The following is a 16,385-nucleotide window of genomic DNA, read 5'->3' as shown; positions in this document are numbered from 1 at the left end:
TGCACATGAGGCTGCTTAACAAAATAAGAGCCCATGGTATTACAGTAGAGATACTAGCATGGATAGAGGATTGGCTGATTGGCAGGAGGCAAAGAGTGGGAATAAAGGGGACCCATTCTGTTTGGCTGATGGTAACTAGTTGTGTTTAGCAGAGGTCGGTATTGGGACCACTTCTTTTCAGATTATATGTCAATGATTTGGATGACAATTAGTGGCTTTGTGGCCAAGTTTGCATACGGTATAAAGATAGGTGGAGGGGCAGGTGGTGTTAAGGAAGCAGGGAGTCTGCAGAAATCCTTGGAATATAGTGTGAGGAAGTGTTGGTCATGCATTTTGGTAGAAGGAGTGAAGGCATTTTATTTTCTAAGCAGGGAGAAAATTCAAAAATCAGAGATACGAAGGGACTTGGGAGACTTCATGCAGAATTTCTTAAAGGTTAACTTGCAGGTCGAGTCAGTGGCCTGGTAAGCAAATGCAATGTTGGCATTCATTTCAAGAGAACTAGAATACAAAAGCAAGGAGGTAATACTGAGGCTTTATAAGGCATTAGTCAAACCACACTTGGAATATATGAGAAAAGATGTGCTGGCATTGGTGAGGGTCCACAGGAAGTTCACGAGAATGATTCCAAGAAAGAAAGGGTTAACATATGAGGAGTGTTTGGCCCTGGGCCTGTATTCACTCAGGTTTAGAAGAATGAGGGGTGTTCTCATTGAAACTTGTCAAATATTGAAATGCCTAGACAGAGTGGATGTGGAGAGCATGTTTTCCATAGTGGGTGAGTTTAAGACCAGAGGGCACAATCTTCAATAGAGGGACATCCATTTTGAACAGAGATGAGAAGGAATTTCTTTAGTCAGACTATGTTGAATCTGTTTAATTCATTACCATGGACAGCTGTGGAGGCCAAGTCATTGAGTATATTTATAGCAAAGGTTTATGGGTTCTTGGTTAGTCAGGGTGTCAAAGGTTACAAGGAGAAAACAAGAGAATGGGTTTGAGAGGAATAGTAAATCAGCCGTGATGGAATGGCAGAGCTGACTCAATGAGCCAAGTGGCCTATTTCTGCTCCTATATCTTAACAGTCTTATGGTCTGTCATTGTATGGTTCATTGAAAACAGTGTAACAGGAGGACAGGTTAATGAAAAAGGCATTTAGCATGCTGGCCTTTATCAGTCAGGGCATTGAGTTTCAAAGTTGGCATATGATGTTGCAATTGCATAAGCCATTGATGAGGCTGGACTTTGAGTGCTGTGAATAGTTTTGATCACCCTGTTATAGAAAAGGTATGGTTAATCTAGAAAGACTTCAGCAAAAAAAACACAAGGATGTTACCAGGACCAAAGATCCTGGTTATAGGGAAAGTCTGGCTGGGTTAGATCTGTATTCCTTGGAATGTAGGAGAGTGAGGGATAACCTTACAGAGAATTTGAAATAGATAAGGTGGTTGGTAACAATCCTTTCCCCAGGGTAGAGAAGTCCAAAAGTAGAGGGCATAGGTTTAGGATGAAAGGGGAAAGAGTTAAAAGGGACCTGGAGGCAACTTTTTCATACGGAGAGTGGTGAGTATGTGGAACAGGCTGCCAGAAGACATGGATGAAGCAGTTACAGTAATACCTTATAAGAAGCACTTGGTATAGGTAAATGGAGGAGTGGGGCTTAGAAGCATATGGCCAAACCCTGGAAATGGCAACTAGCTGAATAGGATCATAACTGGAGAGAAAAAGATGTAAATGATAAGCTTCTCAGGACATAGACGTGATAAGTAGACAAGAATATGAAAGATTCAGTATAAATGGGCTCATCCACTTTGATAAACAAAATAGAGATTCAGAATTTTTTTTTAATCTCTCAGGTGGGGAAATATTGATGGTAAAAGGAATCAAGATGTTCTTGTACGCACAGAATGTAGGGATAGCACGCAAGAAGCAGGCAAATGCTATGTATGTTGCAGCTTTATAAAACCCTGGCTGGGCCTCATCTGGAATATTGCATATAGTTCCATTATATGAAACATATTGAGACTTTGGAGAGGGTGCAGAGGAAGTTTACCAGGATGTTGCCTGGAATAGTGAGTATGTGTTGTTATGAGAGGTTGGACAAACTTGAGTTGTTTTCTCTGGAGCAGCGGAGGCTGTGGGAAGATCTGACAGAGGCTATAGGATTATGAGAGGCACAGGTAGAAAAGCCAGACAGTATCTTTTTCCCTGAGTTGAAATGTCTAATACCAGAGGCCATGCATTTAAGGTGAGAGGGGATAATTTCGAAGAAGATGTGGAGGGTCAGATTTTTACACAGAGAGTGGTGGGTGCTTGGTATGCACTGCCTGCAGTAGTGGTAGACAGATACATAGGGGACTTTTAAGAGATGTGTAGGTAGGCACATGAATGTGAGAAAAATGAAAGGATATGGACATTGTATAGGCAGAAGAGATTAGCTGGCCATTTCATTACTCATTTAATTGGTTTGGCACAACATTGCAGGCTGAAGGGCCTAATCCTGTGCTCCACTGTTCTATGTTCTCTATCTAATGCTTTGCCCTCCACTAATCTATGTAGCCAAGAATTCTAAGGACTCGCTTCCCTCTGAGAGAAGAAATGTCTTCTTACTTCATTTCTTAATGACCAGCCTCTTGTGGCTATGTCCCTTTGTTCATGACTTTCCCACTAAAGAAAACATCTCAACATCTCCCTTGTCAAGTCCCCAGCAAATCTTAAATATTTGTATCAGGTCATACCTCATTTTTCTGAACTTTAAAGAGTACAGACCCAAATTATCTGCTATCTCTTTGTGATTCATGCACTAGAACAGGGCGATCCCTCTGAAATTTACAGGTTATGTAGATATACTTTAGACCTTGTGCTGCAAAATTATTGTTTTACTTTTTGTAGACTGTTGAGCAGAGACTCGCCGTCTGGATTCTTAAAGGCTGTACTTCGAGAACACACAAACAAAAAAGGAGAAGAAAAACAATTTCTGGAGGTAAGTATTATAGGAGCAATTTATCGCTTGTTGAAAAGCCAATTACACTGCAATATTTATTTCCAGATTTAATGTTTATAGGAAGCAGGCCATTCCAGACAAAAGGACTAAATAAAAACTTTCTCACATATTTATAACGATAGTAAAAACCCTTTTCGAGCCTCCATTGTTTTAAAATTATTCATTGGACATTCTTAGCTGAAACTTCTGTGAGGTTTCATGTTGCTCCAAAGTCTGGTATCAACCTGTTGTCTAATGCATTATGAAGATTTTTTAATTTCTTTGCTGCTTTGCTTCCTTGAAATCAATAAGTACAGAGTTTTTCTCCGTCACCTCTAAATAAGCAAGTGAAAGTGGTCCATTTTATTTTCCAATGACCATTCTTTCACAAATAGAAATTACCCTTTCCAAAAGAATTTCCAATGAAAAGAGAGTATTTGGAAAATTTAATACCATCATAAAAGCAATCACACTGTTTTGCCTTTATTGACTGTAACTTTCATGTCATAGTACCATAATACCATAATAGTATAAATGGAGCATTCATTAGAGGACAAAAAAAAACAGTAGGAATAAATGCTATTGTCACATTTCCCTCCAAAATCATTCTAGAAAAAGTAGTGTTTTATAACTAAATTTTTAGAGACAAACTCTGAAGCTTTTAAAGCAATTGCTTTTGTCTCTCTAATTAGAATACTTTATTATTTTTTGTAAATTTTATTAATCAGTGTTTAAATTGATCATTTATTTTACTCGTATACTGATAACATTGAACAACAAAGATTCTACTTCCTGAATACTTTTGGGTGTATCTTATCAATTTTGGGCTGCCGATCAAGAAAATCACGATGAAGTGTTCCTATCATGCATTTTTTTTTTGAAATTGCTTGCATTTATTATTTCATGTCATAATTTATGTGAAAATACTTGATGCCAAGGTTAAGGAAGGCATTTCTGGTCCACAAATGGCTCAGGTTATTAATGACAGATAATTCTAAGAACTTTTAAGTGGGACTGAAGAAAATCGCATGGGAGGCATTCAAGGATATTGTTGAAAATTTTCTTGGTAAACTATGTGCAGCTGGTTGACAACATGCTTCAAGCATACAAAACCATGAAGTACAAAATGTCACTAAAGATACATTTTCTGCATTCCCATTTAGACTTCTTCCCTGAAAATCTTGGCACTATCAGTGCCAAGCATGGTAAAAGTTTCATTAGACATTGCAATCAAGGAGAAATGGTATCAGGGCAACTAGAATCCATCACTGCTGGCTGATTATTGTTGGACATTTAAGTGAGAAGCTTCAGACACTGAGTACAAACGAAAATCATCAACAAAACATTTTTAGCTTAGTTGAACTATTGCAAAACGTCAACACCATTATACAATTAAATGCATTATACTTAATAAAAGTTAAATTCTTGTTTCTCCAAATTCCTAAGTAATACAAATATATTTTGAAATTATATTTGTATTCTGCTTCAAGCTGTCTATCATAACTAAAAAAAATTCTGACCAAAGCAACAGTTTCGAAAAAATTTGTTGTCCAATGTAATGGGTTTGATATTTAGTTACCACTAATCATCCAACTCCATTGGATATGTTATCTTGTCCTTTATTGCTTGTATATTTACAATTATTGATCGTTTTCACAGATCTGGAATAAAAACTCCAAGGAGAAGAGCATAAACCTGACTGCACTTGACAAGCATGGCAAGGTGTATGAAGATGGTACGGATTCAGCTGGAAGTGAACAGTTTTCATTTTGTGTATAAGACCAGTGTGTATAGTATATGAACTGTTTGCGGAAGAACTGGGGAAGAGAATACTTTTCCCCTTCTAATAGTTACCAAAATCTTTTAGTCCTAGCTAAATAAAACTGAGGGGATGAGGGAACTGGGGGGAGAATGTTGAGGACACTTTCAGGGGAATAAACAGGAGCATATTGGCTATTTTTACAATGATTGTTTATGCAAAAGTAATAGGCAGACTTCTTCCTTTCCAGAAAATATTAATTCTATGTAGCTTACTCCAAACATGCTGGCTGCTGGTGTACTGGCATCAGCACTGGACTTTGAGGTCTCAAATTTGAATCCAGATAGCTTCTTGCATACTTTCCATCCATGCTGGGTTGAGCCTCATAAAAAGTAGTTTAAAAACATGCTACAGAAATGGCAAAAGTGCCACCTGATGCACCACAAGGCACAAAAAGGAACAACAACAACTCCAAACATGGGGTCATTGCAAGATTTTAAAAATTGCTTAATGTAAAAACTGACTATAAATGAGATAGGAGAGTACTGTATTCACTCTTAGTAAGTCTTATTATATTCTTTAATATTGTTGCATTCTTATTTTCTCCTCAGATCAATTTGGTTGTCTTGTGTGGTCTCACTCTGAGACTCACATCCTGTACATTGCTGAAAAGAAAAGACCCAAAACAGAATCCTTTTTCCAAACTAAGCCACAAATTGATATGACTGAAGAGGATGAAGACAGCATCAAACCCGAAAAGCAAGAGAAGCCTGTGAAAGTACAGTGTCATTCACTTCTTTAATCATCTTCTACTCACTCTGTTTCTATGTTCACAATCCTGAGGTGATTAGCATATAGATAAGGATTCACTTCAGGGAAAAGTTTCAGATTTTAAAGTAATATCTTGCTTTGAACTTGAATGTATTTGGTTTAGACTAGCTTGGAGAAAAACAAATGGTGCATATCCAGTAAACTGATTTTTGAACGCTATGCATAGCTTTTAGCAGTGTTCTAATTAATTGCTGCTTACCTTACAGGGAGATGACTTTGTGTACTGGGAGGACTGGGGAGAAGCTCTGGTGAAAAAGTCCACACCTGTGCTGTGCGTCCTGGATATTGAAAGTAGCAACATCTCTGTTCTGGAAGGCATACCTGACCACATTTCACCTGGGCAGGTTTGTTTCTGAAGAGTTTATTTTGTGCATTTTTTAAGTTTTTCTATTGCTCCTATTGCAGTTGTACATGCTTAAGCCACCTCATCTGGTAGCTCATTCCATATATCCACCTGTGCACTAAACTTGCCCCTCAGATCCATTTTTAATTCCTTCCCCTTTCACCTTAAACCTATGCCCTTTAGTTGTAGATTCCCCTACTCTGGGGAAAAGACTGTGAATATCTCTGCTGCTCATAATTTAATAAAGCTTGCTTATGGGTTTATGCTATACATGTGTAACCCCCCTGGCAAGCCTCAGGGTTGCTCAACTCGCTGTCGTCTAGGGAAACAGCCCTTGGTGCCGCCAAACTGGGTAATTAAGTTTGTGTGGATGCTGTGTGATGTACCCCACCTCGCCCAAATAACAGACAATACACTAGATACGATTAAATGAATTACAGTTTATAGATATTACTGGAACTATATAATTAATAGATAAAATATAAAAGGAAAATAAAAGGCGCCACACTTATCAAAGTTCAATCTCTTCATGCACAAACAGCTGGAGCTCTAGTAACGATCCTCTCTCCTCCATTCGAAATGTACTGACAAGCAGAATTTTTTTCTTGCAGTATGTTTTCATGTGTCATCAGTGGTTCAGTAGTAATACTGTAAGCTGTGGGCTTGAGAGCCATTCCAGTGAATCTTAGACTGCTATTTCAGTGCTGTTTCAAAATAGATGGGCTCTTTGAGATTGGAGGAAGTGAGAGACCAAGGGCCAGTGTCCTGTAGGAAGTCGATTGAAGTACAATTACATTCGTTTGAAGTGGAGTCTGGGAATTAAGCCTAGGAACCTCGATGAGGCATCGTTATTAAAAATAACGTATCTGGTTCTTGTTTGCATTGCTTTGTGGAAGTTACCTGAATAAAAATTGGGTTCTAAGTCTGTAAAGTGAATACACTTCTCAGGTTCTTTATCCTAAAAAAATTTCAGGATATCTTAAATGGGCATGAAAAATTAAACTATTTCCCCTGGGATCAATAAAGTATGACTATGACTAAATGTTGCATAAATTCTAATCTGTCATTAGTTCTATTGCTTTGGTATAGATAGTCTTGCAACTTTAATTTTAAACATTTCAGTAAATTTTGAAGATTCCATCTTCAACTTGTTGATGCATAGGAATATTTTTGATCTTTTAATTTTCCAGTTTACTAAGAAGAGACTATGAGATATCGGAGCAGAAATCGTCCAGTTGGCCCATGGTGTCTGCTCCCCTGTCTTCTCCCATAACCTTTGGTGTCCTTACTAATTAAGTACCATCAACTTCCACTTTTAATATACCCAATAACTTGATATCCGTGGCTGTCTGTGACAATGAATTCCACAGATCCACCACTCTCTGACTATATAAGTTCCTCCTGTTCTAAAGAGACATCTTTCTATTCTGAGGCTTTGCCCTCAGATCCTAGATGCTCCCACTATTTGAAATATACTCTATATGTCCACTGTATCTAGGTTTTTAATATTCAGTAGGTTTCAATGAGAGCCCCTCCCCCTTATTTTTCTAAACCCCAGCAAGTATAGACTCAGAGCCTTCAAATGCTCCTCATATATTAACCTTTTCATTCCCAGCATCATTGTTGTAAACCTTCTCTGGACTTTCTTGAATGCCAACACATCCTTTCGTAGATATGGGGCCTAAAACTGCTCACAATACTCCAAATACAGCATGAAAAATGCCTTATAATGCCTCATATTATATCCTTGGTTTTAATTTTTAGTCCTCTTGAAATGAATGCTAATACAGTCGGCCCTCCGTATCCGCAGGGGATTAGTTCCGGGACTCCCCATGGACACCAAGGTCCACGGATGCTCAAGTTCCTTACATAAAATGGCGTAGTATTTGCATATAACCTACTCACATCCTCCCGTATACTTTAAATCATCTCTAGATTACTTATAATACCTAATACAATGTAAATGCGAATGCTCGATTCGTTCTTACCGACCTTATGGCCCACTTTGGCAGCGACATGCCACTTTTCAAAAGATCTAAGATTTTTATTTTCTCAGCGAGAGATAGCACTCTTAGTCTTTGAGGAATTGCTTTAACCACTTAATTGCTTTTTAGGAGCCATTTTTTCACAGAAACAAAGGGTGCACACAACACAAGTAGCGAACGAACGAGAGGCGAGGCGATCAATGCTCAAACACGGGGGCTGAAGAGAGACTTCCGGAAATTTTTTTTCGAATGCAGCATTTTTGATCCGTATTTGGTTGAATCTGCGGATACAGAGGGCCGACTGTATTGCATTTGTTTTCCTTACTTCCACTCAACCTACAAGTTAGTATTTAGGGAATGCTGCACTAGGACTCCCAAGTCCCTTTGAACCCCTGACTTCTGAATTTACTCCCCATTTAGAAAATAGTATATACCTTTATTCCTTCCAACAAAATGCATGGGCATTACTTCCCTACATTGTATTCCATTTCCCATGATCATTTTGTTTTATCAGTTGATTTGGTATATAATGGAAAATATTGATGGAGTACCTTAGACTCAGAGTGAATGTAAATTATCTTCTGTTGGGCAAACAATTAATCTTTTGTTCATTTATGTGTAATCTACTTTGAAATCATGCATAAAGAAACCATGAATGCATTAGTATACTTTCTTTGGGGCATAGATAACAATATTTCTAAATTTTAGCAATAACATAAAATATAATTTAACCATTTAAATAATTAGAGCTACTGCAGAATCTAATACAGTAGGCTTTCAAAAACACTATTGGTTTTGACAGTCTTACTTCCTTAAAATATTGATCATCAGGGAGGTTGGATAACACTTTGCTCTTCTGAAATCTGACGAGTTAAAGACATTTCTGGTTGCAAAATTATTCTATTCTTTGCATCTTCGCTGTTGAGTCGGTGTATTTGATATTTGTACTATTTTCACTTTGTAACTTCCAGCTATAGCAAATGATTCTGCTTGAAAATCTCATAAATAAATGTAGAAAACAGGTTGGAAAAGGTTTGAAAGTTGAAGTTCAGATTCATTTATTGCATTCCTTGTTTTCAAGTTTTAAATTTAGTTATAAAATTGTACAGCACAAAACAAACCTAGTCTAGATAGTCTCCTCATAACTGAAACAGGTAACTTTCTAGTGACTCTCATCTGTGCCTTTTTCCAATGCAGTGATATCCTTTCCTATATTGTAGCGACTAGAACTGTACATTTTACTGCAGCAGAGGCCTAGCCAATGTGCTAAAAGTTGTGTAACATTCTCCCTGCTTTTATATTATTTGCTCTGCTGGTGAACACAAATATCCCATATACTTCTACATAATCTTATCCTCTGACTTCAACTGCAGAGTCCCTCTGTTCCGCAACCATTCATTATGTATGCCATACCCTTAATAAATCTCCTAAACTGCATCACCTCACTTTTATAAGGATTAAATTCCAACTGCCATTGCCTTACATATCCTTCCAATATCCTCCTTATTATCGACAACACTACCGATTTTAATATCGTCCAAAAGCTTATAATAATATCGCTTGTATTCATATCCAAATTGTTAATATACATAACTTATTAAAGCTTTCAAAACTGATCTCAGTGGAGCAACACTGGTCACAGGTTTCTAATCACATAGCACCTCCCACCATCATCCCATGCCTCCCATTGTTGTTCCTATCTGCACCTTGTGATGCATGGGGTGGCATCCTTGCCATTTCTTTCAGCATTTTTGTCATTTTTTTACAAGGCTGAGTTACTAGCTCGACGCTCAACCCAGCATGGATGAAAAGCTTGCAAGGAGCCGGGGGGATTCGAGGGGAGACCACTTGCCACGGAGTCTGGTGCAGATGCCACTAAACCACCAGCCAGAAATGCCTCTTATTATTAAGCCAATTTTGGATCAGTTTTGCCAATTTTCCCTGGGTTCCATTGGCTCTAACCTTTTGGAGCAGTCTTCCGTGTGTGACCTTGTCAAGGCTTTAATGGTCCACTCAGAACATATCAACCGCACTACTATCATCAGTACACTTCATTACCTCTTCAAAATTTCAATCAGGTTACTTAGGCAGGATCTTCCCACAGCAAAGCCATGCTGATTACATTTGCATAAGCCATGCCCTTCCAAGTGCAGATTAGTCGTATATCTCAGAATGTTTTCAATATATTCTGTGGCAATGATGTATATCTTGCAGGACTGTTGTCATTCTCGAATAAGGGTTCCATATTTGCTGTCCTCCAATTGTCTGGAGGTTTCTCTGTGGCCAGAGATGATTTAAAAATCTTTGTCAGGGCTGCAGTTAATTTTGCCTGATAGCAGTTTAGTTTTCCTGTACAATACTTTTAAACTGTATTATGTAACTAAATAGAAACTTCGTTGTGCTTTTTTTTAATCAAAATCCTCTTTTCTGACTGCTCACACTGTATTGAAAGGAAGCAAAATAATCTATTTTATAATATGTAAACACGAATTCTGCAGATGCTGGAAATTCAAGCAACACTCATCAAAATTGTTGGTGAATGCAGCAGGCCAGGCAGCATCTCTAGGAAGAGGTACAGTTGACGTTTCGGGCCGAGACCCTTTGTCAGGACTAACTGAAGGAAGAGCTAGTAAGAGATTTGAATGTGGGAGGGGGAGGGGGAGATCCAAAATGATAGGAGAAGACAGGAGGGGGAGGGATGGAGCCAAGAGCTGGACAGGTGATTGGCAAAAGGGATATGAGAGAATCATGGGACAGGAGGCCCAGGGAGAAAGAAAAGGGGGAGGGGGGGGAAAAGAACCCAGAGGATGGGCAAGGGGTATAGTCAGAGGGACAAAAAGGAGAGTGAGAGAAAGAATGTGTGTATATAAGTAAATAACGGATGGGGTACAAGGGGAAGGTGGGGCATTAGCGGAAGTTAGAGAAGGCAGTGTTCATGCCATCAGGTTGGAGGCTACCCAGACGGAATATAAGGTGTTGTTTCTCCAACCTGAGTGTGGCTTCATCTTTACAGTAGAGGAGGCCATGGATAGACATATCAGAATGGGAATGGGATGTGGAATTAAAATATGTGGCCACTGGGAGATCCTGCTTTCTCTGGTGGACAGAGCGTAGGTGTTCAGCAAAACGCATCCGGTGCTCCCAATGTGACTGAGTCGGCTGGGGTGATATACAGCGTCCGATGTTCCCTTCAATATATTGGCGAGACCCAATGCAGACTGGGAGATCGTTTTGCTGAACACCTATGCTGTCCGCCAGAAAAAGCAGGATCTCCCAGTGGCCACACATTTTAATTCCACATCCCATTCCCATTCTGATATGTCTATCCATGGCCTCCTCTACTGTAAAGATGAAGCCACACTCAGGTTGGAGGAACAACACCTTAAATTCCGTCTGGGTAGCCTCCAGTCAGATGGCATGAACATTGACTTCTCTAACTTACGCTAATGCCCCACCTGCCCCTCGTACCCCATCACTTATTTATTTATATACACACATTCTTTCTCTCTCTCCTTTTTCTCCCTCTGTCCCTCTGACTATACCCCTTGCCCATCCTCTGGGTTATCCCCCCCTCCCCCTTGTCCTTCTCCCTGGGTCTCCTGTCCCATGATCGTCTCATATCCCTTTTGCCAATCACCTGTCCAGCTCTTGGCTCTATCCCTCCCCCTCCTGTTTGACCTATCATTTTGGATCTCCCCCTCCTCCTCCCAAGGGTCTCGGCCCGAAACGTCAACTGTACCTCTTCCTAGAGATGCTGCCTGGCCTGCTGTGTTCACCAGCAACTTTGATATGTGTTGCTATTTTATAATATGCAGCTTTTATCTTCCCCCCCTCAACCTGTGTTTGTATTTCAGGCTTTTTGGGCTCCCAGTGACACTGGCATCATATTTGTTGGATGGGATCATGAACCTCAACGTTTGGGTCGCATGTACTGCACTAATAGAAAGTAAGACATTTTTAACTGCAAAATATGCAAAGTAATTGAGTTGTCTACTTGCAGAGATATCACCTAGAATGCTAGTAAGCTGCTTAGAACAGATAATATCCACCTATTTTCCTGGCATTTGTTGAGCTTGCTGTTTACACCAGGATGTCAGTTGGTCTGCTAAAACTGAACTTAGAAAATGAAGATAAATCAGGTTTCCTGCTTCTGATTTGTTCTCAAGAGATCTCCTGTAGAAAAGTGCCCTCCAGCCAAATATCATCATTGTCCACAGTTTTATGATTTAAGATTTGGCTATTTGGACGGCACTGACGATGACTGAGAGCACTACTAAAATGATCATTTTTGTTAGGCATTCCAGGAGCCTTTGGCATTTTTGGTTTAAGTTATTCTTTTGATTGATATTTTAGGTCTGGACTGTACTATGTAGATCTGACTGGTGGCAACTGTGGTAAGTGAATGTTGTTATGTGAACTATTTTTATTGCCATCTTCATGCTGTTTAACTGCTCTGATTCCAGAGAGATGTATTGAACACTTGGACGTGAATTTTGCTTCTAATACACTTAACTTGCATGGCATAATCTGATGAACTGTATTTAAGGGATGATAGTTAGCAGATGTGATACCAATTTTGTACTTTCATCAATAAGGTGAAACTCTGTTTACTGTGGCTTTAGTAAGTGCAGCATTTCAGACTGAAGAAATACTAGCCAAGCAAAATCTTCAATATTTTGACAAAATGTACCACAAGTATAAATTAATGAAACCATAATTGTGTTCTATTAGTTTATGATGGGATGGGCCCATGCAATCTAATCTGGCAACTAAAGTTGTGATGATGGAATATATTGAAAAAAAGGAAATTTGTGTTTTATAGGGACAATAGAATGATCTTATAGAGGTGTATAAAATCATGAGGACATAAATAAGGTGAATAGATTCAGTTTTTTTGCCTGTGGAATCAAGAACGAGAGGGCGTATGGTTAAGATGACAGTTGTAAAATTTAATAGGAACTTGAGGGGCAACTTTTCCTTTACACAAAGGGTGGAGTATGTGAAATGAGCTTCCAAAGGAACTGTTTGAGGCAGGTAGAATGACAACTTTTAAAAGACAATTGACAGGTACATGCATGGAACATTATGGGCTAGCAAATAGGACTAGCTTAGATGGGGCATCTTAGTTGACATAGACAAGTTTGGATGAAAGCCTGTTTCTGTCCTGTTTTAACTTTGACTCTAGTAATCTGTTTAGTTTAACTAATTATCAGTTTAGCTATATCAGAGCCATATTCCCCAGTCATTTCAAATGCTGATCAAAGACTGATGATGGATATTGCACTGGTTTCCTAGAAAATGGTAACAAACTCTTATACTATTTTGGATAGAAATTTCATAAAATACAATGTCATGGAAGTAATGCTGTAAACATTCAGCTGTGTAGCAAATAGATATTTTGAAGGCTATAAACAAACAGGATAATCAGCATCTTGTGGATACTCTTAATGCATTCTAAAGTTGGACCATAAGTCACATGTATTCATGGCTTAAGATGTCTACATGCAAAAATGCTCATCATTGTATATCTATAGAAACTTTCAAGTCTTTGGTAACATACTGTACCAAATCTCCTCATGCTCTCAGTGAAGTAGAGTTACTGGCATGCCTTCTTTTGATTGCATCAATATGATGGGGCTAGGATAGATCCTTTTAAGATGTTGAGGCATAGAGGTTAAAGCTGTTCACCCTTTCCACCACTACTCCCTCAATGAGGATTAGTGGATTTTCTACCAACTTTCCCTTCCTGAAATCCACAATCAGTTACCTGGTCTTGTTACAATTTAGTGTAAAGTTGTTACAATATGACTTAGCCGCTGATTACTGCTTGTACACCTGCTCATTGCTATCAGAAATTTACCAGTTCTCATCTGCAAATTTATAATATCATTTGAGTTGTACTTAGCCAAACAGTCATGAGTGTAAGCTGTGTGCTAAACATGCAACCTTGGTCGGACCTGGAGAGGCCGCTGCAACCATGCATACTCTCATCTTGCAAGCCATGTCTCAGAAAATCTAATCTGATTCTTTTTGAAATCCAAATGTTGTTTATGTTCAAGTTTTCACTCTGTTTCTTTTTTCCCCAGAGCAACTTTCATCTCAAACAAACTCTGTTTGGTCTCCACGACTTAGTCCTGACAAATGTCGAATTGTCTACTTTGAAAGTGATGCAGGGGGTCCCCACCACCAGTGTAGCAGACTTTGCATGGTTAGTATCTAAATGAAAAATAGGTTACAACAAAAAAAAATTCCAAATAAAAGATCATTCAGCCTCAGGGATGGGTTATTTCTACAAGTGGCAAGAGCATTTCTTGCTAAATTATATCTTAGCATGTAATTATATGGAATATGAAAAGAATGCCGAGATAGCAGATAGGGAAATCCCAAGAGCTATTTGTAGTTGGATGCTGATGTTTATTAGTTTCCTTTGTAAGTTTCTGTGGTGTTTCCATATTTGGATCTTTTTTAATCAAATATGAATTTGTAAAATTTAATATCTGGTGAATAGTAAGTGTTTTTTGACTATTCTGTGAGGAACATATTTTCTCTTACTCAAAGCTTTTTGTACCACTAATCGATTTTCAGTATCATTTCGTAAAATCGAGCTTGGGGATAAAAGGCTGAAAGACTACATGTGTAATCAATCTAGACGTTGCCTGCAGACAGATCCATTAGATTAAAACACAATTCTAATAATTGAACATTGCCCTTTTCATACATGACCATTTAAAGTTTTAATTGAGGGTTAATGGCCATGCAGCTCTCAGAAGACAGATTATTTACTTAACCATTTTAATAAACTTTTGTGCCACAGATTTATTCTTTTTGTAGCTTTATTGCTGGCTAACAAAGTTTTACAGGGTCATGAAAGTTTGGAAGTGTGGAGTAATCAATGGGGAGATGTTAATGATATGCCAGTTGTGTTGTTTAGCCTGTTAGAGAACCTTAACGGCTCTTAGCAACTTAGCAACACACACAGAATGCTGGAGGAACTCAGCTGAGCAGGTAGCGTCTACGGAAATTAATAAACATCTGATGTTTCAGGCCAAGACCTTTCATCAACACTGGAAAGGAATCAGTCTATCTGTATCTTGTTTTACGGCGGTTGGCATCCAGCTTAATGGTGCATTACCGCCACCCTCTGCTCCAGAATGTGCACTAGACATACATTCTAAATCCCTTCACCCAATCGCGCACGCGTATACACACACACACACACACATATATATATACAAACCTACACTTCACCCTCCCATCTTTGACCATCCTAGTATCCTATTCCTGTTTATTCGTCATATTCTGTAAAAAACCCCTGTACCCCTTAAAAACGCTAAAAATACCCGGACTTGTGCTCTTTCACCCATGCCCAGCAACCCTTTTAATGTGAATTCCTGCATCCCCAACTCCCTTAATTTATTTCTCATCATCTCTCTCTGTATCCCATACTTCCTGCAACACAAAACTACATGTTCTACTGACTCCTTTTCCTGACATTCCTCACAAAATCCTATCTGGTGTTTCCCTATCATTTTCAATGTTTTGTTTGTTGCACAATGCCCCAGCCTTAACCTAGTCCACACAATTTCCTCTCTTCTGTTTCCATTACCTACCCTAGTAACTGCAACACTCTTTTGTATTTGATATAAATGCCTCTCTTTCCCCTCCCTGTCCCATCTTTCTTGCCACATTCGGTTGACTTTTTCCCAGATTACACACTTAACCTCTGCTTTACTGATACTAATGTGCATTTCCACATTTTCTTTCTTTAACACCCTCTTCGCCAACTCATCCACCCTCTCATTCCCCTTCACCCCTACATGTGCTGGAACCCATAGAAATTTTACCTGACCTCCCTGATTTGCAATTCTTGTAACTAACTGAAGGACTTCATAAAGTACATCTTGCCGACTGTTTGTGTGAAAAGACCTTAAACTTGCTAGAACTGAGGATGAATCTGAGCATATCAATGCTTTGGCTTGTCTGGCTTTCTGCACCCATTGCAACGCAACCAACACTGCCAGCATCTCCACTGTAAACACCCCTAACTTATTAGATGTTCTTCTGCTGATTCCAATTTCTTTTGCTGGTATTACCATCCCAAACCCTGTCACTCCTGTTTCAGGTTCCTTCGCACCATCCGTATAAATGTGAGTATAATCACTATACTTTTCCATCACATGACAATTAAATGCATTTACCAAATCTGTTTTATATCTTTCTTTCCTTTTTACCTCTAACAAATGCCAGTCTATGTCAGCCCATACAAGCTTCCATGGAGCTACAACCGGATAAACTACTGAAGGACTTATCCTCAGATCAAATACTCCACATTCTTTCGCAATATCATTCCCTACCCGACTAAAGGTATCCCTCTGAAACCTCCCATTTTCCCAGCACTCCTGCAACACTCCTTTAGTAGAGTGAGAATCATTGTGCTCCTGCAAGTTAGCCCAGTAGTTTGCCATCAGTTGCATCCTTCTTAGT

The 16,385-nt window shown here is 38.9% G+C and overlaps 1 protein-coding gene across 1 annotated transcript in view; it reads left to right on the top strand.

Moving 5' to 3' along the window:
• Positions 1–16,385, top strand: part of apeh (acylaminoacyl-peptide hydrolase) — an 83,505-nt gene that overhangs the window by 30,020 nt on the left and 37,100 nt on the right. The window contains exons 4-10 of the mRNA XM_072280615.1: positions 2,893–2,983; positions 4,643–4,718; positions 5,354–5,520; positions 5,780–5,917; positions 11,756–11,847; positions 12,255–12,295; positions 13,988–14,109. Of these exons, the coding sequence (XP_072136716.1) occupies positions 2,893–2,983; positions 4,643–4,718; positions 5,354–5,520; positions 5,780–5,917; positions 11,756–11,847; positions 12,255–12,295; positions 13,988–14,109 (727 nt within the window). The remainder of the gene's footprint in view (positions 1–2,892; positions 2,984–4,642; positions 4,719–5,353; positions 5,521–5,779; positions 5,918–11,755; positions 11,848–12,254; positions 12,296–13,987; positions 14,110–16,385) is intronic.

Source organism: Mobula birostris, chromosome 16 (genome assembly GCF_030028105.1).
Source record: "Mobula birostris isolate sMobBir1 chromosome 16, sMobBir1.hap1, whole genome shotgun sequence".
Classification (NCBI taxonomy): domain Eukaryota; kingdom Metazoa; phylum Chordata; class Chondrichthyes; order Myliobatiformes; family Myliobatidae; genus Mobula; species Mobula birostris.
This window is presented reverse-complemented; position numbering and strand designations above follow the sequence as displayed.